The sequence below is a fragment of the Gigantopelta aegis genome, chromosome 6, assembly GCF_016097555.1.
Source record: "Gigantopelta aegis isolate Gae_Host chromosome 6, Gae_host_genome, whole genome shotgun sequence".
In the NCBI taxonomy this organism is placed as follows: domain Eukaryota; kingdom Metazoa; phylum Mollusca; class Gastropoda; order Neomphalida; family Peltospiridae; genus Gigantopelta; species Gigantopelta aegis.
The window spans coordinates 102,135,735-102,160,323 of record NC_054704.1 but is presented as its reverse complement, the minus strand read 5'-3'; the positions used below and the strand labels follow the sequence as shown (position 1 = coordinate 102,160,323).

General features: G+C 37.2%; 1 protein-coding gene across 2 annotated transcripts in view; it reads left to right on the top strand.

Annotated features, from left to right (window-relative positions):
• LOC121374207 (kelch-like ECH-associated protein 1) overlaps positions 1 to 24,589 on the top strand; it is a 45,208-nt gene that overhangs the window by 18,189 nt on the left and 2,430 nt on the right. The window contains exons 1-4 of one of the 2 annotated variants that reach the window (XM_041501195.1): positions 3,509 to 3,664; positions 16,959 to 18,261; positions 19,504 to 19,709; positions 21,118 to 21,294. In XM_041501195.1, coding sequence (XP_041357129.1) covers positions 3,643 to 3,664; positions 16,959 to 18,261; positions 19,504 to 19,709; positions 21,118 to 21,294 — 1,708 coding nt within the window. In that variant the 5' untranslated portion in view covers positions 3,509 to 3,642. Of the gene's footprint in view, positions 1 to 3,508; positions 3,665 to 16,958; positions 18,262 to 19,503; positions 19,710 to 21,117; positions 21,295 to 24,589 lie in introns of those variants that run through there. The other variant, XM_041501196.1, reaches the window with a different exon arrangement.

The following is a 24,589-nucleotide window of genomic DNA, read 5'->3' as shown; positions in this document are numbered from 1 at the left end:
AGATCTCGTTCCCTATGGAGCATGTCCTCGAACTCCCCTACAGATCTCGTTCCCTATGGAGCATGTCCTCGAACTCCCCTACAGATCTCGTTCCCTATGGAGCATGTCTTCGAACTCCCCTACAGATCTCGTTCCCTGTGGAGCATGTCCTAGACCTCCCCTACAGATCTCGTTCCTTGTGGAACATGTCCTTGAACTCCCCTACAGATCTTGTTCCTTATGGAACATGTCCTCAAACTATCCTACAGATCTCGTTCCCTATGGAGTATGTCCTCGAACTCCCCTACAGATCTCGTTCTCTATGGAATATATCCTAGACCTCCCCTACAGACCTTGTTCCCTATGGAGTATGTCTGAGCATCTTAATTTGAAAATATTTCCTGGGAATATGTCTTCAAACTCCCCTACAGATCTCGTTCTCTATGGAGTATATCCTAGACCTCCCCTACAAATCTCGTTCCCTATGGAGTATGTCCTAGACCTCCCCTACAGATCTCATTCTCTATGGAGTATGTCTTCCAATAGCCGATGATAAGATAAAAAATCAATGTGCTCTAGCGGCGTCGTTAAATAAAACAAACTTTACTATGGAGTATGTCTGAGCATCTTAATTTGAAAATATTTCCTGGGAGTATGTCTTCAAACTCCCCTACAGATCTTGTTCCCTATGGAGTATGTCTGAGCATCTTAATTTGAAAATATTTCCTGGGAGTACGTCTTCAAACTCACCTACAGATCTCGTTCCCTATGGAGTATGTCCTCGAACTCCCCTACAGATCTCGTTCCCTATGGAGTATGTCCTCGAACTCACTTACAGATCTCGTTCTCTATGGAGTATATCCTAGACCTCTCCTACAGATCTCGTTCCCTATGGAGCATGTCTTCGAACTCTCCTACAGATCTCATTCCCTATGGAGCATGTCCTCGAACTCCCCTACAGATCTCATTCCCTATGGAGCATGTCCTCGAACTCTCCTACAGATCTCATTCCCTATGGAGCATGTCCTCGAACTCCCCTACAGATCTCATTCCCTATAGAGCATGTCTTCGAACTCACCTACAGATCTCTTTCCCTATGGAGCATGTCTTTAAACTCACCTACAGATCTCGTTCCCTATGGAGCATGTCTTCGAACTCACCTACAGATCTCGTTCCCTATGGATCATGTCTTCGAACTCCCCTACAGATCTCGTTCCCTATGGATCATGTCTTCGAACTCCCCTACAGATCTCGTTCCCTATGGAGCATGTCTTCGAACTCCCCTACAGATCACGTTCCCTATGGAGTATGTCCTAGACCTCCCCTACAGATTTCGTTCCCTATGGAGTATGTCCTAGACCTCCCCTACAGATCTTGTTCCTTGTGGAATATGTCCTTGAACTTCCCTACAGATCCTGTTCCTTATGGAGTATGTCCTCAAACTCTCCTACAGATCTAGTTCCCTGTGGAGTATGTCCTCGAACTCCCCTACAGATCTCGTTCCCTATGGAGTATGTCCTAGACCTCCCCTACAGATCTCGTTCTCTATGGAGTATATCCTAGACCTCCCCTACAGATCTTGTTCCCTATGGAGTATGTCTGAGCATCTTAATTTGAAAATATTTCCTGGGAGTATGTCTTCAAACTCCCCTACAGATCTCGTTCTCTATGGAGTATATCCTAGACCTCCCCTACAGATCTCGTTCCCTATGGAGTATGTCCTAGACCTCCCCTACAGATCTCGTTCTCTATGGAGTATATCCTAGACCTCCCCTACAGATCTTGTTCCCTATGGAGTATGTCTGAGCATCTTAATTTGAAAATATTTCCTGGGAGTATGTCTTCAAACTCCCCTACAGATCTCGTTCTCTATGGAGTATGTCTGAGCATCTTAATTTGAAAATATTTCCTGGGAGTATGTCTTCAAACTCCCCTACAGATCTTGTTCCCTATGGAGTATGTCTGAGCCTCTTAATTTGAAAATATTTCCTGGGAGTATGTCTTCAAACTCCCCTACAGATCTCGTTCTCTATGGAGTATGTCTGAGCCTCTTAATTTGAAAATATTTCCTGGGAGTATGTCTTCAAACTCCCCTACAGATCTCGTTCCCTATGGAGTATGTCTGAGCATCTTAATTTGAAAATATTTCCTGGGAGTATGTCTTCAAACTCCCCTACAGATCTTGTTCCCTATGGAGTATGTCTGAGCATCTTAATTTGAAAATATTTCCTGGGAGTATGTCTTCAAACTCCCCTACAGATCTCGTTCCCTATGGAGTATGTCCTCGAACTCCCCTACAGATCTCGTTCCCTATGGAGTATGTCCTCGAACTCCCCTACAGATCTCGTTCCCTATGGAGTATGTCCTCGAACTCCCCTACAGATCTAGTTCCCTATGGAGTATGTCCTAGACCTCCCCTACAGATCTCGTTCCCTATGGAGTATGTCCTAGACCTCTCCTACAGATCTCGTTCCCTATGGAGTATGTCCTAACCCTCTCCTACAGATCTTGTTCCCTGTGGAATTTGTCCTAGACCTACCCTACATATCTGGTTCCCTATGCCTTCGACAAACTCAAATTGCCCGTTTTAGAATTTTGTGACCCCCACCGCCACCCTTGCAAAATCCTGGATCATCCTCTGGGTCTTTGCAATATCTAACCTAACATAATATGGGAGGGGAGAGTCAGTAAAAATATGAATAGGGTTACGCAAAGGTTCTCTGTCTAAACCATAAATGGCTCTTCTAAATTAAAAGTATATTTTTTCGAAAACAAATTGTGGGAAGCAGACCCTCCCAGCCCCATTCCAACTAGTGTGGTTAGATGATATGTGTGTACTTAACTATTACCAGTACGTACATGTGCATGTAACATTATTGGTTTGTTAACAAATGTCAGTGTCCATTCTGTATTGTATTGTAAGACTATTCTAAAGGGGTGTGATATAGCCGTGTTGTAAAACACTCGCCTAGTGCATGGTCGGTTTAGGATCAATCCCCATTAGTAGGCTCATTGAGCTATTTCTTGTTCCAGCCATTGCTCCAATCCTGGTATATCAAAAGCCATGGTATGTGCTATCTTGTCTGTGCATATAAAAGATCCCTTGCTACTAATGAAAAAATTAAACAGGTTTCTTCTCTAAGACTATACAGGTACATGTATGTAAAAATTACTAAATGTAATAGCCGATGATTAATAAATCAATGTGCTCTTGTGGTGTTGTTAAACAAACAAACTTGACTAGTGAGACCTTTATTTTGGGGTTCAGTCCGCGCTGTATGTGACCAAGTGACTAGTGAGACCTTTATTTTGGGGTTCAGTCTGCACTGTTTGTGACCAAGTGAAAGGGCTATAGATAACCTGGGGAAATGACGCTATTTTTACCTGCTCTTAGAAAGTATATCCGTGTTGTTATCACAGATAACAATGGACTGAGCAGGCTAACACTACTGCGTTTTTGCTGTGTCACGGTTAAGTCATGTGTGACCGTGAAGTCTTGTGTGACTGTGCGTTGTCAGTTACGCTCCTTCAATCAATCGGTGATTTGGATCATTCACTATGGTTTCTCAGGCTCACTACGTCTCACCTGATATTGTGTTAGTTTGTAAAATGTTTCTTTGTGTGTTGTGAGAGAATTTGAAGAATCCTACTTCCTTGACCACTATGAAAGTCCACCATCCTCCAGGTATTTCTTATTACACGTACACCTGTAGTCTTCTTCTTCATGTGTCTTCCTCATGTAGTGGTGGTTAATTTTGTAATGTTCATGTGATCTAATAATAATAATATAGTTGTACTTGTTTTAATGAATTACACTTAGTATTTATTTTTTGTAGATATGATATCAAGATAGTTGTACTTGTTTTAATGAGGTACATTTAATTTTTTAATTTTTTTTATACCTGTATTTAAATCATGTTATCTACATGTTTAAAATTCATTTTGAAATATTAACATCTCTGTACATACCGATACATGTAATATACGGTGCATGTGGGTTACAATTAAAATGTCTTTCTTGGGGTACACATAATGACTCAAGTTATCCTATTAAAATAATAACTGTTATATTCATTAACACAGACCCTGTCGATTTCACAGTATTTAGTTTTCAATTCCTAATTGTTATATATATTATGTTAAAGTATTTGGCTACATTAAATTTTAGAGTCAAGTTGTACATATAAAACTAGTAAGTTCTATTACTGGAGTATTGGATTATGAAAATAATTTAAACAGTATTGTGACGTCATAAAAATTAGTGGAAATTAGTTTAAAATATAAATATATCTAAAATATTTCATCAATTTTCATAGATGCTTTAATTGTTTGTCCTATTAAATAATTTCCCAAATTAGAAAGTTTTGGTTCCATTTATATATGTTCACTAAATCACAAACCTCAATACCATTTAATGAAATGGTCAGTTGAAATGAAATGGTCAGTTGAAATGAAATGGATACCACACTGACCCATAATTCCATGTAATACACATAGCTATCCTACACCTCAATATCATTTAATGAAATGGATACCACTGTATTTCAACTGACCCATAATTCTATGTAATACACATAGCTATCCTACAAGTCCTTTCACACTCTTCAGTTATAACTTTCAGTCATTTCATGAAATTTGACCAGTTTCCCAATCTGTAACATATACATGTGTGTTAATGGGCTGCATGGTCTCTAATTAGGTTAGTTACAAAGGAATACAACACACCACACCCATGCACATACAATGGCATGTGTATGTGAGTATTTACAGCTATGGGTAGTAACGTAACACATTCACTGAATAGTCTGGTATACATTACATTTATATGTGTGTACATGCATGTATGTGTTGGCCTACATATAATTATATACTTGATTGACTTTCTACTGATTGGCCCCTGCGTGTGCTGTAACCTCACCATGGTGCAGGGGTGTAACATTCTCTTTTAGAATGGCCAATACAGCATAAAATTGAAGTTTTGAGTAAAATTTAGTATCCGTAAAATTCTGTGATATTTGTGTTTTTGCACAGTTCTTTGCACTGATTTTATTTATATCTTGAATTTTTATATTGATCATCACCTTGTTTGTTTCCATTACCATAGTTTGACACCCAATAGCCGATGTATTTTTCGTGCTGGGGTGTCGTTAAACATTCATTCATTCATTCATTTATTCTACTGATTGGTTTAATCTGTAGGTAAGAGTAGTGAACATTAGTTACAGGTATATATGTGCACTCATTTAGTCAGTGGCCTTAATTCGAGCGTTTTCCTGACACTCTCAGCCAATAGCCTTTGACTGGTATCATCAAGGCCATGGTATGTGCAGTCCCGTCAATGGAAAAGTGCACATGAAGATTGCATGCCTCCATTAATTACTTCATTCATTTCAATACCATTTCTACATGTGAGAAAAAATACAATACTATCAAGAAAGTCATATGACTACCATACTAGTTTGAAGGAGTGCCATCCCGTGACAAGTACTGAGTACAAACTCAGCCTAGGTTCAGCCTGACTATATTACGCTGTTACAATAAGTAACAACACGACAAGTGGTGGTGCATTGCCTGAAACAGCCATGGAGAAATGTAGCAGAACTTTTTCCTGAACATGACGTGCACATGTGAGAATTACCAAATGTTTCACATTAATTCATCCATGTGCTCTACTGGTGACTTTAAACAAAACTAACTTTAATTAGAGCAAGTTACATTGTATAATAACACAATGGCTAGGTGTAAAGTTACTACACTAACGTCTGTCTTACTCATCACTAACCCATTGTCTTGGACACAGCTCGGATAGCTGAGGTGTGCCCAGGACAGCGTGCTTGAACCTGAATTGGATATAAGCATGAAAATCATGTTAAAGTGAATGGCCTAATAAACTTGATAACCCTTGTCCAGACTGCGATAGCAGGAATCATGCTTGAGACTTAATTTGGATATAAAATTATAAGCACACAAAGTTATCAAAATAATTTGCTTAATTGTTATTTTCACAAATTCTAGAATGTGATAGTATTTATATTGTTAAGAAATTAGGGAAGTAAGTTCATAAATTTGGTACAAATGTGCTTAACTGGTAAGTTACAAATGTACCATACTTAACATTTTTTCTTTCTTTTAAGAACCTAAAAATATGTTTGGCATGCAGTTAGTGATTTAATACTATTTAAAATCCTGCCGAGAAACATGTATACAGTACATGTGCTCTATATCGTACATGTTACATTGTCAATGAAAACGGTGTAAATAATACCTGTAGCTTGCACATGTCAAACATCATCTATTTGTATAAACTGCCAGGCTACATGCATTAACAGCAGTTTACCCAGGCAGTGAGAAATGTATTTTAGGGTGTATCGTATACCAGGGCTTGCCACTTGGCATTCTATTTCAGCCACATGATTTAATTGTATGTGTTTAAATGGCCAGCTAGTTTATATTCTTTGCACCACCTGATTGTTATGCTACTATGCGCACGTAGCTCTTGGGGTGGTGGGGTAGAGGACTGGATGTGTCCTCAGTTTCACAATAGGTTCATTTTGAAGTTTAATCATTGTTTTTGTATTCTGTTACCATGATTGGAGATTCAGGCTTTCTGCCAAAAATATTTAAGTGTATGCAATAGAAATAAAACCGATCATAGGTACTTCTGTAGGTGGTTGTGGGTTTGAAATCTTTTCAAATTGGACACTGCACTTCACATACTTTGAACAGCAGTTATTGTATAATTTCGAAGTTTTTAGGGTACACAATTTTACACTTCGTACCCTCTGCAGAAACCCTGGGGTTGGGGATCGAGGGTGTGTGGATAACAAAATAAATCATGGTTCAGAAAAATGTACCAGAGTCAGGGTTTTTCTTAAGAGTCGTTTAGGTTGAGTAAACTTTTTTTTAAATGTTAGTTAGAACACGTGCCTCTTTCTTGCAGGTTAAATAGCTTGAAGCAGCTATAATGTTCTGCATTACGGTGTTGTTGGATAATAGTGTTAGGTTGTAAAGCTGTTGAACTGAAACAGTATGTGTACTGTTGGAGAAAACATTGTTTAATTGTCACATTAGGTACGATACTCAACCGTAAATGCGTGCGAACATTGTTTAACAACACCACTAGAGCACAATGATTTATTAATCATCGACTATTTGATGTCAAACATTTTAATTGGTAATTCTGACATATGCCCACTACATGTTTTCATTAGTATCAAGGGATCCTGTATATGCATCATCCCACTGACAAGACAGCACATACCACATCTTTTGGTATACCAGTTGTGCATCACTGATTGGAACATACATGTAAATGAATGGATCCCCCATGGGGATTGGGGGTCAATCCATTGCATACTTAAGGTAGGTACCCAAACCACTGAACTATATAATATCCCTTTTTGTTAGTGTTTTAAATCAGGGACTTTGTATAAATCCTTAAAATCCTTATTGATTTTCATGTAACAGTATGATGAAAATTGTGAGCGATGATTTCATGCATGCGTAACTTATTTTTCATTCACGCAATAAATTGTTAACATCATTTACATGGTCATGATGGGTTATGTAAAAACAAAATGGCTTACTTGAAAACAAATTTAATAATAATAAATAATTTTTGCGTAAACCAAAATTGTTCAATTCTTAAAAGACTGTGATGTGTTGATTTTGTAAGTTTTATTTTTTTAGCTTTGTTCACTGAGCAGGTACATCCGTATGACAGAGATCAATAATACCTCTGACGTGATGATTTTTAAATGTTATTGTTCACTGAGAAGATACACTCATGTGACAAAGAGATCAATAATCCTATAATTATACTAACTGGTCCTGTCTGAATATACAATATATGTTAGTGTTTTCTTTTAAATACACACACACACACACACATATACTGAACAAAATAAGAAACTTCCGCTAACTTTGCTTGAACATAAACTTGATGAAAACAAACCGGGGAAATAATTTTTATATATGCGTTTAAAGAGTGTTCCATGATGCATCGTTTGGTGCAAAAATCATGGCCATAGGTTAACAGAAACTGGGAGAAATTTTGACCAAGTGTGGTAGGGGTTAAAAAAAAAAACCACCCACTTAATAACGGGTATGACCACCTCTTGAATTGACCACTGCAGTGCATCGCAGGCGCATAGAATTGACTAAAGTTTTGATTTCTGCCTGTGGAATATTGTTCCATTCCTGAATGAGCGCATGACGAAATTCGTTGACGTTACCGAGTGGGTTGGGACGACGCCTCAATCGTCTGTCCAAACTATCCCAGACATGCTCGATAGGGTTGAGATCAGGACTTTTAGCGGGCCAGTAATCAATGAAATCAATGTTGTATGTCCTAAGAAAATTTACGGTGTCTCTAGCTGTATGAGAAGTGGCATTATCATGCTGAAAAATCGAGATGTTGGCATTGTTATTGAACAGAGGAATGACGTGATGAGCGAGAATGTCATCGCGGTAACGTTGAGCATTTAAATTGCCATCAATGACGACTAGTGGTGAACGATAACCATGGGCAATGGCTGTCCAGACCATGACAGAACCCCCACCCTTGAAACGATCTCGTTCAAGAACACAACAGTCAGCATAGCGTTCATTTCTCCTACGGTAGACGCGCACCCTGCCAACACCATGTTGTAAAGAAAATCTGGATTCATCTGAAAAAAGAACGGTATTCCAGAGTCGCCGTATCCAACGAGTGTGTACACGTGCCCAATTAAGACGATTTAGACGATGACGTTGCGTTAAAACGCATCCGACGTAAGGACGTCGTGCATGTAAACCGTTCTCCCGCAGACGATTACGAAGAGTTTGCCCACTGATTCGGTTATTACGAAGCCCAGGTGTGTTAGCAGCAGTGGCAGTTTGCAATTGATTGCGCAAATGCGTGTTCATGACAGACCTGTCAACCTTTAGTCAAGAGAAAACAGGAGGTGCGTGTTGAAAAAGCAGGAGATTTGTCAAAAAGCAGGAGATTTTTTAAATTCACACAATTTAACCCAAAATCGCAAGATTTAAAAAAAACAGTATTACAATAAGTTCTATGAATACTATATAATGTCATATATACTTGTTAACCTTAGATCTTGGCATTAAAAAATAATAATAATAAAATAAAATAAAATAAACTTTTTTTTTATCTTTTTTTTTTAAGTTTAAATATTATTATGATTTAATACATTTTTTTTTTTTTAAATATGTAATCCCAAAATGTTAAGAACATGAACAAGAAATTAAAAAATTAATTAGTACATTTACGGTATTACACTTACAGCCTTACAGGTTGCGTTACATTATCATTTGTGGTTAGTGTACCTAAGTAGGCAACCAAAGACAAGTTTATATAAATTGTATAAATTAATATTCAATTTTTACTATAAAGAGGAACGGTGGCGTGGTACTTATTTAAAATCATTATAATGATGCAATAAACATTGTATTTTCATTAATCATAAGTAAAACCTCATTACCGTATAATCATTACGGACATCGTGTGAAATATACCAGAATTATACCCTTTTCCATGAGTAACTTTATGTCAATGTCAAACACAATTTTTTTTAATTGTACAAAAATAATTTCTTGAAGTGTACCCTTTTAACCAACATTTTACTGCACAAACATACAAAATTAACTGACACAAGTATGTTTATACAGTTAATTGGTCTTTTTATTGTCTTGCTGTGACATGTTATTTTAACACGCATCGTCACGATTGTGTGTATCGCTGTCAACTCGAGAGTCTCGCAGTTCAGATTCATCATAGTTGCATTATGTAATCCAGTGGGAAGACATTTTACAATTCAGAGGTGTTATTAGAACTAAATTGGATAGTTTTATATATGGCAACACTGAATGTCAATACACAGCCTGTTGAATTAGCGGTAACACGCTTCGTAGTCATTACGATGACAACAAACATTATAATAACACGTCATTTTATAAATTCCATGTGCTTTTTGAACAATATAAATAGGCTATCCCACAATTCTCACTTCGGCAAAGGTTAAACAGTCGGGGACAATTCGGCTTGTTACATTTTCAGAAACCGAAAGTAGTCGACATTTTCCGAATGAGAAAAAAAAGGCAGAGTTACTTCCCTTATGTTATTTTGATAAAAGAGGATCGATTTTTTTTTATGCTTACAAAAATGTCTTTCGAAATCTTACGCGAAGATTTCGTATCACTCGACTAGAACTCCCAACATGCCTTGCAATGTCGACATGCCAGCATCAAGCATGCCAATCGCCCATTCGCGTAAATTATTGGGTATTCTTGGCATACTAAAAATGCTACAGTGTAAAAAAACGTTAATTTTTTTACAAATTTTGAAGCGTTTTCATTCACTTGACAACAGTGTCAGTAAGACAAGTAAAACAAATTGACTGAATACTACACAGGATATGTGTAACCATGCATGCATGTGCAAATTGAATTTCACGCTGTCGACGATTAACAGTGCAAAAATAATCGATAAAATTCATGAATCCTGATAATACAGCTCAAGGCTAATACTACCGATATAATTTCATTACACAATGAATTCTTTAACACAACAAATACTATATGTACAAATCGGAAGTTTCTTTTTTTGTTCAGTATATATACACACACACACACATACACACTCACACAGCTAGCTGGTAGTGTTACACTTGACAGGTTTATGTCCTGCAATGAGTGTGCACTTTTTGACAAATAATAACGCAGTTAGGCCTATCAGAGATATGCTGAATCACCATGGCACAGCCCAAAATTTAGTTTTGTTTGGATTACAGTCCTTAGAGTTGTCCATGGACCTTGAACACAGACTTTTTAAACATCATTTGTGGGCCTTTCTAAGAGCAGATGAACACAAGTTATACATCTATGTACCTACAGACCAACATAAAGCTACATGTTGGAGTGACTTGACACTTTTTGTCCCAGATGTAGCACAGTGGGTCAAAATAGAGGCCTTTTTGTGGCCTAGTTTCTGTGTCATAGTGGCATGCGACTCTTGGCTCTTGTTTGTTTTAAAGTGCGTGGAGAGCCAACTCTCTCGTAGTAATGACAGAGGAATGATTTCATATCTTATCTGTAATTTGTTCTATTTTTCCAAATCACGTTCTTATGTTAGAGGACACTGTGTGTGAGATATGGCAAGGTTAAACAAATAAACTTACCTGTATGCATTGTGTACATGTGCAATACTGTGTATATAACACACGGCCAAAGTGTTAGAATCCCTTTTTAATAATTAACTTAATAACGTGTTGTGGCTGTGAACATGTCATATTGAAATGATACATAGGAGTCCACAAGACTCCGTTATGAGTTTTTTAAACTTTTATTTTTGCTTGTAGTATACTATAAGATTATTAAAGGTAGGGTCAACTCAAACAAGAGCCTTATGTGTTGGAAAGATGCATAACCGGACCATCAACATAGAGTGACACTTTAGCAAATGAAAAACGCGTAATTTTAGAGTTAATAAAAACACATGATTATTCCTGCTAACTGGGGCCAGCCATTTTGTTTTGTTTTTGTGACGTCTGGTGGGATAGCTTGGGGCGAAGTGACGTCAGCTCCTGACTATCTCCTGTATGTACATTGTAAACAAAAGCAGTAATTTTTGACAAGGTGCTTCTCTTTGATCAACCTGACTTGTAAAACAGCATAAATGACGTAATAATATAATAAACTATTTAACTAAATATATTTTAAGTTGCATTAACGGAACAAAATGGGGTTATAGTATTTTTCTCTGTTAAATAATCCAAAGGAAAAATGTACACTATTAGGCCTATTGATATGCTATGTTGGAGAAAAAACGACAACCCACGGTACCTATGTGATAATTTTTTTTTCTTTGGGACTACGTAATTGGTCAGTTCTGTGGTTTTAGATGGAAAAGTCTATTTAATCAATAGTTTTATAGAACTATTTACAGTAATAAACCATGTCCATTACCATAATATTCCACAATACCGGTATGTATTTTTGTGTCTAGACAGCGTCAATTAATTGGCTTGTCTGGTTACCAATCAAATACACACCTGCCAATCAGGAATCACAGGTAGAAGCAACTAACAGCATAGACCAATTAACTAAGAAAACACTCCATGTATCATTTCAGTACGTAGGTTAATGCATGGAAAAAACATTGTTAATTATTTCGACTTGTGTAGCCACTTTGACAATGGTATTTTATTTTGTATTGAAAAATAATATATATAGTGCTGGATATACTTATTGCTGGCTTACTGGGATGTGTATTATTACAAAACATTGCAATGTATGACTATTTATCATCCCGCAAAAACCAGGTAGATTGTGTTTCTCTAGTTCTAAGTTTCTCTAGTTCTAAGGCTCATTCCTGACGTTACCCGTTTAGTATTACGTAACCACCAGCTCGCCAGAGGGGGCGTACTCACTGAGATGGTACAAAATGGCTGCGCCCGTTATATATAATAGCCGTCACATTTAACCGTTTTATTAATTAACTATACGATTGTACTTGTTGATATTAAGCAATAATGTGCATTATATATCGTTGAATATGCATACCAGGCCAAATGCCTTAATTGTCCCTTCTTTTAAACAACATACCTGTATATTAATGTGGCATTTGGTAATTTTGTTCTATTGTGGGAAAAAGGGCATTTTGTAGGAAATGCTATACACTGGTGGAAAGAAATGAGGGATCTGACCAATAGTAACGGCAGATAGCGACTGAACGGAAAGTCACATCCATAGTGTGAGGCACTCACTGTTACTGGCAGGCAGTCCCACATTACACCTGTGTGGGAAACACACACATTACTTATTACATTACTATATACATTACTATATACATTACTTATTACATTACTTATTACATTACTATATACATTACTATATACATTACTTATATTATTATATACATTACTTATTACATTACTATATACATTACTTATTACATTACTATATACATTATTATATACATTACTATATACATTACTTATATTATTATATACATTACTTATTACATTACTATATACACTTGTACCGTGGTCAATTTGTATTGCTTTTCATAGTATAGAATTTGGAAATTGTTTAACGTGCACATTCAGAGCAAGCTGTTGTAGTTCACGCCTGTCCTGGGCACAAGTACCAGCCTCATCCGGTTCCTCCGTCCAGGACAGGAAGTATATAATACAGGGATGGGTCACTATATGTTTGAAAGGGAAGTTTTAACTACATGGTTACTCTACAAATCAGTTGTCTTTTATAAATATAAATGTTCACATTTTCCAGTAAACAAGTTCACAAGCGACAGTGTATCAATGAATAATTGGTTTATATAAGATGGAAAGGACTTTTTAATAAATCAGGTGGAGTGAGGCTTTATTGAGGGACGTTTTAAAATGCATTGTTGCCATACAACTAATTAATTTCAATCATTGATAATGTTAACCTTTTCCACAAGGATTGATGTAATAAATAGTATATCTGTGATATTTAGTTTATCAAGGAAGTACACATAAAAAGAAAATAGTATGACATGTGACATTTAATAGATTTGAAGGATGTTTAATCATTTTAAGCAGCCTTTATTTATAACCTTTCCTGGTTACTATCTCCAGTGAGCCTGATTTAAGGCCAGGCAAGTTTATGAATTAAAGTACTTGTAATGGTACATGCACAACCGACAACTTGATAGTGTGTCATGAGATACGACCCATGTCACTTGATTCTGTGTTAGGCAGCCTGTGATCTTCTGTTTGGATAAAACGAGGAAGAAATGTGTATTTAAAGACACTTAAAACATTTTTTATGTTGGTTATATGGTGTCGGGTATATGGTTATGGAGCGCACAGATACATGCGGTGCCGGGTATATGGTTATGGAGCGCACAGATACATACGGTGCCGGGTATATGGTTATGGAGCGCACAGATACATGCGGTGTCGGGTATATGGTTATGGAGCGCACAGATACATGCGGTGTCAGGTATATGGTTATGGAGCGCACAGATACATGCGGTGCCGGGTATATGGTTATGGAGCGCACAGATACATGCGGTGCTGGGTATATGGTTATGGAGCGCACAGATACATGCGGTGTCGGGTATATGGTTATGGAGCGCACAGATACATGCGGTGCCGGGTATATGGTTATGGAGCGCACAGATACATGTGGTGAGAGGAAATCCATTGCTGCCACATCACAGGCTCTTCGTTTTCATTAGCAGTAAGGGGTCTTTTGTATACACCATTCCACAAACAGGATAGTACATACCATTGCCCTTGTAACACTGGCTGGAATGAGAAATAGCCCAATTGGCCCACCAACGTGGTGCTTACGTGTAGATGAGTTGCCAGCCAGCTTACACAGTTTATTTTATTAGCCCCCATGACTGGTTTATCAAAGTTGTGGTATGTGCTGTCCTGTTTGTGGGAAGTGCATATAAAATGTAGCAGGTTTATTCTGAAGACTGAGTTAAAATTACCAAACATTTGACATTCAATAGCTGATGATTAATAAATTTATGAGATCTAGTCACTAACACCAGGGATCAAAATAAGTTGAGACCAGTCATTGAGGTTACCAGATTTCCATATATCACATGTAGATCTCACTTCAGACAAGTGCTCTACGGAATGAGGTACATCACACACGTAGATCCTACCTCAGACAAGCGCTCTACGGAATGAGGTACATCACACACGTAGATCTCGCCTCAGACAAGCGCTCTACGGAATGAGGTACATCGCACATGTAGATCTCGCCTCAGACAAGCGCTCTACGGAATGAGGTACATCACACATGTCGATCTCGCCTCAGACAAGTGCTCTACGGAATGAGGTACATCACACACGTAGATCTCGCCTCAGACAAGCGCTCTACGGAATGAGGTACATCACACACGTAGATCTCGCCTCAGACAAGCGCTCTACGGAATGAGGTACATCACACACGTAGATCCTACCTCAGACAAGCGCTCTACGGAATGAGGTACATCACAACTGTAGATCTCGCCTCAGACAAGCGCTCTACGGAATGAGGTACATCACACACGTGTATTCCGCCTCGGAGAAATCATCGTGTGACCATTCTTTTGGAAATATAAAGTCAACTGTTTTGCTTTTTTTTAAATAAAAAAACGTACACATTAGACAAGTTGTATTTTTGTTACCAAGTTTTTGTAATGTCCTTGCCAAAGTATCTAGGGTACAAAAAACATAGTTTTAAATTTGCCTGTCTACAGCTCTAGACACATTTCGGGGGGGGGGGGGGGGGGGGGGGGGGGGGGGGGCGGGGGGTTAAAATATTTTTTTATCATGAAACAATTGAATGCAGGATTTAATATACTCAAGAGTGCTTTTTTTTCAAAAGCTTTTTAGCTGATAAAAATGAAGGATAAAAACCCAATTGTTTGTAATATGTACGTGCAGAAATACATGTAATAGGCTTAGGGTAGTTTTCCATAAAGGAATATGGCACTTTATATTAGTTTCTGTATGGTCATTAAATGACTGTTTGTATTGTGTTAGCACAAGGAATAGTGCACATGTGGTATGCTATCAATGAGTACACAGCACTTGCATGTTTTATGTACTTACAAAATTACCACTTGGTTTATTGCTCTGATTGCGTTATATACTGGAGACTTGGACATTTATGACCTTCTTTATTCAAACTGCTGGGTCCAATGTACCCAGGCTGCTCTGTTGTGTCATGGTCTAATTGTAGAGTATGAAGCTCAATGGAGGTAAGGTGGGGAGAGCTTTAAAATTATCTTTTAAAATTGTCGAATTTACATTTACTTGAATTTGTAAACTAAATACAGCTTGGTTTCTGGAATGATACTGTGTTCCTGACGCCTAATAGCTGATGTAAACATTATATTTTTATGCTGGGGTGTTGTTAAACATTCATTTATGATACTGTGTTCTTGTTATATTATGTACGTGTATACCGTAATTTATATATAGTCACTATGTGTAAGTACATGCATAAGTTATGGGGCTTTTTTGGGGGGGGGGGGGGGGGGGGGGCCAAGTGTTTTTTGTTGTTTTTCCTTTATTTTTTTTATTTTAACTCATGTTTATTAAATTTAAAAGGGTTTGGTTTGGTTTCTTTTTAGATAACATAAACCTCTGTTAGCTATTCTGACCTAGCTTCATTTATGATGGAAATTTGTCTGTGTTCAATTTTTTAGAAATTGTACCTCATGTTTCTTGTATGTTTAGGTAAGTTTTGTTGGAGTTTTCTGTTTTTTAAAGGTTTGGTTTAGATAATATATCTTGTTGCTAGCAGTGAACATTATCTACAGTAACATATACATGGTGCATTAAATGAGCAAACAAGATGTAATATATTGACTGTTTGAATTACTGTACAGCTGAATTTACAAAATGTGTTCCTTAGTGGCTGTCAATAGAGTTGTTGCCTGAGGTGCGTCGGTCGTAGGATCAAAACACTGGTGGGCCTTTTCTCTGAGTGGGGTTTCCCCCATCTCAGTGAGTGCCCCATAACTGGCATTTCAAACACTGGTATGTGATGTGCTGTCTGTGGGAAAGTAATGAGAAAAATGTAGTTGGTTTCCTCTAAGAGTAATCAATAACAAATGTGCTCTAATTGTATCCGTATTTGTTTGTCTCCTATAACTTTCATAAGCAGCCATTTATACATGTTATAATTTACAATCAAGTGCTATAGGTGTTCTATTAATAGTTTATGTAGCTTTAGATATAGTTTGATCATGGATTAATTGTTTGAATAAAATTCACCATAAACTATATACTGACTTTAATTTTTTCATGTAAAACTTGAACTGTTGTTTGTGCTGGGGTGTTGTTAAGCATTCATTTTTTATTTATCTATCAATCATCCATCTATCCATCCATCAACCCACTCAACCACCCACCATCCATCCATCCATCCATCCATCCATCCCATCTATATCTATCTATCTATTTATTTATTGTGTTATGTTTCAGAGAAAGATGACCGTGACAAGCGATCCAACTCCCCCGACCACGTGGACTCCGCCTCGACTGTGAGCGCTGCGTGCACGATGTCGGTGTCGTTCCCATCGTCATGCTACCGGCCGAAGCCGCAGATCACGGAGAAGCCTGCGGACGGCAGCATGCACTTCACAATCATGAAGCACCCGAAGGAGGCACTTGACACAATGAAGACGCTGCAGCGCGCCCACAAGTTGTGCGACGTGACGCTGGTGGTGGGGGAGGACGAGATCCCCGCCCACAAGATTGTGTTGGCGGCCTCCAGCCCCTACTTCAAGGCCATGTTCACGGGGGGCATGCGCGAGGAGGAGATGGCGTCCATCCCGCTGCACGGCATCTCACCCTGCACGCTCCACATCCTCGTGGACTTCGCGTACACCGCCGAAATCAACATCAACGAGCTCAACGTCTGCTACCTGCTGCCCGCGGCAACCATGTTCCAGATGGCGCACGTCGTCGAGGCCTGCAGCGTCTTCCTCGAGCACCAGCTCGACCCCAACAACTGTATTGGCATTGCCAACTTTGCCAGTGAGCACGGCTGTCTCGAACTGGAAGCTAAAGCTAGAAGTTATATCCATAAACATTTCTGTGATGTGATCAAGTCAGATGAATTCTTAATGCTCAGTCCCTGTCAGATGATTAGTTTGATAAAGCAGGATGAACTCAATATTCACTGTGAGTCGGAAGTCTTTCAGGCTGTTATTCGCTGGGTGCAGAGTGAACCGGACAAGCGACTAGGAAAGCTGGAGAATTTGCTTAATGCAGTGAGGTGTCAGTTTTTAGCTCCTTGTTTTTTAGAAGAACAACTTAAAAATTGCCCGCTCTTGAAAAAAATGCCACAATGTTTGCAATCTTTAGAGGATAAACTTCGGGAACTAAAACTGCATGTGAAGTGTCCCGAGCGGCCGCGTAAACCCTGTGCTCCCCTGGTGGTATTCTGTGCTGGTGGTTACCTCAGACAGTCACTGAGTAACTTCGAATGCTACAACCCAAAGACGAGCCAGTGGCACAGACTGCCGGACCTGCCAACCCCTCGCAGCGGGCTCAGTGCGTGTATTGTCCGCGGAGCGCTCTACATCGTAGGTGGTCGCAACAACTCTCCCGATGGCAACATGGACTCAAACGCTCTCGATATGTATGACCCCATGAGAAACGCCTGGTCACCACGCACACCCATGACTGTGCCAAGAAACCGCGTCGGTATCGGAGTCATCGACGGAATGATTTATGCAGTCGGAGGATCTCAGGGACAAACGCATCACAGATCAGCAGAAAAGTGAGTACATTGTATTTCACTTCACTTGTTTGTCTTTCAGTGAGTACATTGTATTTCACTTCACTTGTTTGTCTTTCAGTGAGTGCATGGTGTGGTTGAGGGTTTCTTTTGAGAGTGGGGGGGTTTCAAATTTTGATATATATTTTATTTTTATTTTATTTTTTAACAAACATATTTTTTAGCTTTTTATTTGGTTTCAGGTTTCTTTTGTGTGAAACGATTTTCACAAAGTAGGCTGTATTTGATCTTAAATGATGAAAAAGACCCTTACAGTTACAAAGTGTTTAGAACAGTTTAGAGATTTCAGCTTTTTAAGATCATTTCAACTTTTATTTTTAAATAAGTATCACATTTATGATAAACTGATATGTCTACAGTCATGGGCGTATGGGGGACTCTTTGATTTAGGGGGGCTGGAGGGGTTGATTTGCCTGAAATTTTACCCAGATAAAATTTGCCCGAATTTTTCCTACTGTTTTCCCACTGTTTTGCCCGAATTTGGGGGGGGGGGGGGGGGGGGGGGGGCGCAATTGCCCTCCCTGCGCCCCCCCCCCCCCCCCCCCCCCCTGGGTCGTACACCCATGTCTACAGTAGTCATGTGTAGTAAGATGAAGTTAGCTCTTGTTTTCTTTAAAGACACCACCAGAGTACGCTGATGTATTAGATTTATTAATCATTGGATATTGGATGTCAGACATTTCTAAAACATATATTTACAGGTAATCTTGAGAGGAAATCCATGGAGATACAGAGATTTGATTTAATTTTGAATAATTACAGTTACTAACAAAGTCAAAAATTATTATTACTACATGTTAGTGTCTTCACGAGTACTCGGTCACAGGCCGAGTGTAGCAAGTTTCAAGTCCGTTCACAGGACTCAAGTACCAGTGCAAAGAAGAGCACTCTCGTTTAATTCTATTTTTTATGTCATTATGCCACATGTGTGTCGCCGGTTACATTGTAGGACTATGAGACATGAAGGGAAATCAAAGTGGAATGTGTGGAATACAGTATTATATCTGGCATGATTTGACATCCATGTTCAGCTCTGGAATTAAGATGCATAATGCTAGTTTATTTTATTCCTTAGTCTCCTTATCTAGTATAAGTGTCGGGTACTCGGGTCTGGGTCGTACTCGAGTCCAATATTCATGGAGGCCCTACTACATGTACATAACGTTTTACAAAGGATAAATACTCAGAAAATATTAGCATTGATGTTTGAATTAATTTGACCAGATATGACCCAGAACTTGACTCATGGACAATGATAGCGCAGATGAATACGAACCGGATTGGTGTTGGTTGTGCGGTTATTAACCGCCTCCTCTTCGCAGTGGGTGGATACGACGGTCAGAACCGACTTCGCAGCGTGGAACGCTACGAGCCTGAGAGAGACGAATGGACGACTGTGGCCTCCATGAACACTACAAGGAGCGGCTCAGGTATCACAACTAATATTAACGTCACTACTTAGACTAGCCAGTAACAGGTGCTTGCAGAGACTTTGCAGGGTTTTAAAAAGTAACGAGTTACCAAGGACTTTAACATTTATCAAAGGATGGCAGGAACAGTTTTTGGGTAGCACTGATTTCAATTAGGGCTCAAATATGGAGCATTTTTATCCCTGTAACTTCATCTACATAGGTAGAGTTTTAACCAAATTTGTGAGCCATTTACACGACACATTAAAACAACCTGGGTGAATGTCTCTAGTAGGTTGTAGGAGTGATCCCCATTGATGGATGGCTCACATGACACATTAAAACAACCTGGGTGAATGTCTCTAGTAGGTTGTAGGAGTGATCCCCATTGATGGATGGCTCACACGACACATTAAAACAACCTGGGTGAATGTCTCTAGTAGGTTGTAGGAGTGATCCCCATTGATGGATGGCTCACACGACACATTAAAACAACCTGGGTGAATGTCTCTAGTAGGTTGTAGGAGTGATCTCCATTGATGGATGGATCACACGACACATTAAAACAACCTGGGTGAATGTCTCTAGTAGGTTGTAGGAGTGATCTCCATTGATGGATGGATCACACGACACATTAAAACAACCTGGGTGAATGTCTCTAGTAGGTTGTAGGAGTGATCTCCATTGATGGATGGATCACACGACACATTAAAACAACCTGGGTGAATGTCTCTAGTAGGTTGTAGGAGTGATCCCCATTGATGGATGGCTCACACGACACATTAAAACAACCTGGGTGAATGTCTCTAGTAGGTTGTAGGAGTGATCCCCATTGATGAATGGCTCACACGACACATTAAAACAACCTGGGTGAATGTCTCTAGTAGGTTGTAGGAGTGATCCCCATTGATGGATGAATCCATTTGGGGGGTTCCAGTGGTAGAGCACTCAACTGATCTAAGATCAATTCCCATCATTCAGTTTATTGGGCTGTTTCGCGTTCCAGCCAATGTACTATGATGAATATAAGAGATCCCTTCCTGCTGATCGAAGAGTAACCCGCAGAGTGGTGGCAGCATTGTATGTGTGGTCATTAACCACATGTCCAATGCCATATCACAATTAATAATAATATGTTGAGTATGTTGATAAATAAAAACATTTCTCCCTTTCTTCTTTGCATCAGACATTCCTTCCTTGGAATTATGTAGTTATGTCAGTTTGAATTGTTGATATTTGGAAACTTTTTAACTTGTTTCAGCAATATTTTTAGATTGGTAATAACAATTTTTCAAGTGAAAGACAATTTGGTTTTGTTAAAGTTTTGGTGAATTGTGTTTTGAATGTTATTTTTTTTTTTAACAATCATGTTAATTCTGGGTTTTTAATTGAAGAATGTGATTAAGTTAACTTTGTGTGTGTGTTACAGGTGTGATCGCGATGGACTGCTATGTGTATGCTGTGGGCGGCTACGACTCAAACTATCAGCTGCGGTCGGTGGAGCGGTATTCGGTGGAGCGAGACACGTGGGAGTTTGTGGCATCTATGAACAGCCCGCGCAGCGCCCTCAGTGTGGCCGTCATCAACGACAGGCTGTACGCACTCGGTAAGAAAGTGATAATATTATATCGTTAAAAGGTCTAATATTATATCGGTAAGAAAGGTTTAATATTATATCGGTAAGAAAGGTTTAATATTATATTGTGACAGTTGTAATATTATATTGTGATGGTTGTAATATTATATTGTGATGGTTGTAATATTGGCAAGAAAGTTGTAATATTATATTGTGATGGTTGTAATATTATATTGTGATGGTTGTAATATTGGTAAGAAAGTTGTAATATTATATTGTGATGGTTGTAATATTATATTGGTAAGAAAGGTGTAATATTATATTGTGACAGGTGTAATATTATATTGTGAAAGTTATAATATTATATTCGTAAGAAAGGTGTAATATTATATAGTGACAGTTGTAATATTATACTGGGGCAGTTGTAATATTATATTGGTAAGAAAGGTGTAATATTATATTGGTAAGAAAGGTGTAATATTATATTGGTAAGAAAGGTGTAATATTATATTGTGACAGTTGTAATATTATATTGGTAAGAAAGGTGTAATATTATATTGTGACAGTTGTAATATTATATTCGTAAGAAAGGTGTAATATTATATTGGTAAGAAAGGTCTAATATTATATTGGTAAGAAAGGTGTAATATTATATTGTGACAGTTGTAATATTATATTGGTAAGAAAGGTGTACTATTATATTGTGACAGTTGCAATATTGTGTTTGTAAGAAAGGTCTAATATTATATTGGTAAGAAAGGTGTAATATTATATTGTGACACTTGTAATATTATATCGGTAAGAAAGGTGTAATATATTGGTAAGAAAGTTGTAATATTATATTGTGACAGTTGTAATATTATATTGTGACAGTTGTAATATTATATTGGTAAGAAAGTTGTAATATTATATTGGTAAGAAAGGTGTAATATTATATTGGTAAGAAAGGTCTAATATTATATTGGTAAGAAATGTGTAATGTTATATTGTGACAGTTGTAATATTATATCGGTAAGAAAGGTGTAATATTATATTGTGACAGTTGCAATATTATATTTGTAAGAAAGGTCTAATATTATATTGGTAAGAAAGGTGTAATATTATATTGTGACATTGTAATATTATATCTGTAAGAAAGGTGTAATATATTGGTAAGAAAGTTGTAATATTATATTGTGACAGTTGTAATATTATATCGTGACAGTTGTAATATTATATTGGTAAGAAGGTGTAATATTATATCGGTAAGAAAGGTGTAATATATTGGTAAGAAAGTTGTAATATTATATTGTGACAGTTGTAATATTATATTGGTAAGAAAGGTGTAATATTATATTGTGACAGTTGTAATATTATATTGGGGCAGTTGTAATATTATATTGGGGCAGTTGTAATATTATATTGGTAAGAAAGGTGTAATATTATATTGTGACAGTTGTAATATTATATTGGGGCAGTTGTAATATTATATTCGTAAGAAAGGTGTAATATTATATTCGTAAGAAAGGTGTTATATTATATTGTGACAGTTGTAATATTATATTCGTAAGAAAGTTGTAATATTATATTGGTAAGAAAGGTCTAATATTATATTGGTAAGAAAGGTCTAATATTATATTGGTAAGAAAGGTGTAATATTATATTGGTAAGAAAGGTGTAATATTATATTGTGACAGTTGTAATATTATATTCGTAAGAAAGTTGTAATATTATATTGGTAAGAAAGGTCTAATATTATATTGGTAAGAAAGGTCTAATATTATATTGGTAAGAAAGGTGTAATATTACATTGTGACAGTTTAAATATTATATTGGTAAGAAAGGTGTAATATTATATTGTGACAGTTGTAATATTATATTGGTAAGAAAGTTGTAATATTATATTGGTAAGAAAGGTGTAATATTATATTGGTAACAAAAGGTCTAATATTATATTGGTAAAAAAGGTCTAATATTATATTGGTAAGAAAGGTGTAATATTATATTGTGACAGTTGTAATATTATATTGGTAAGAAAGTTGTAATATTATATTGGTAAGAAAGGTCTAATATTATATTAGTAAGAAGTGTAATATTATATTGTGACAGTTGTAATATTATATTGGTAAGAAAGGTGTAATATTATATTGTGACAGTTGCAATATTATATTGGTAAGAAAGGTCTAATATTATATTGGTAAGAAAGGTGTAATATTATATTGTGACAGTTGTAATATTATATTGGTAAGAAAGGTGTAATATAGTGGTAAGTAAGTTGTAATATTATATTGTGACAGTTATGTTATATTGTGACAGTTGTAATATTATATTGGTAAGAAAGTTGTAATATTATATCGGTAAGAAAGGTGTAATATATTGGTAAGAAAGTTGTAATATTATATTGTGACAGTTGTAATATTATATTGTGACAGTTGTAATAATATATTGGTAAGAAAGTTGTAATATTATATCGGTAAGAAAGGTGTAATATTATATTGTGACAGTTGTAATATTATATTGGGGCATTTGTAATATTATATTGGTAAGAAAGGTGTAATATTATATTGTGACAGTTGTAATATTATATTGGTAAGAAAGTTGTAATATTATATTGGTAAGAAAGTTGTAATATTATATTGAGACGGGGGAAAATTAGCAAAATCTGTATTTATGTAATTTTCTTATAGTGTTATAGGGTATAATATTTGGAATATCTGTTTATAATTTATTTACAAAAAGTGTTACATATATGATATTTGAAGCAGACCTGTCAACCCTTTTAGATTCCACGGGAGTCTCCTGGTATTTGATCAAATCTCCTTACACCTGCGTGGGAGACAATTTCTCCTGACATTTTTGTATTAAAGCATAAAAAACATCTATCCCCTTTTGCCAAAATAACATAAGGGAAGTAACTCTGCTTTTTTATCTCATTCGGAAAATGTCAACTACTTTCAGTTTCCGAGAATGTAACAGGCCAAATTGTCCCGACTGTTTAACCTTTGCCGAAGTGAGAATTGTGGGATATTTATATTGTTAAAAGAGCACATGGAGTTTATAAAATGACATGTTATTATAGTGTTTGTTATCATCGTAATAGCTACGAAGCGTGTTGCCGCTAATTCAACAGGCTGTGTATTGCCATTCAGTGTTGCCATGTATATAACTATCCAATTTAGTTCTCATAACGCCTCTGAATTGTAAAATGTCTTCCCACTAGATTACATAATGCAACTATGATGAATCTGAAGTGCCAGACTCTGGTCCAGAGTTGACAGTGATACATGTTAAAATCACGTCACAGCAACATAACAAAAAGACCAATTAGCTATATAAACATACTTGT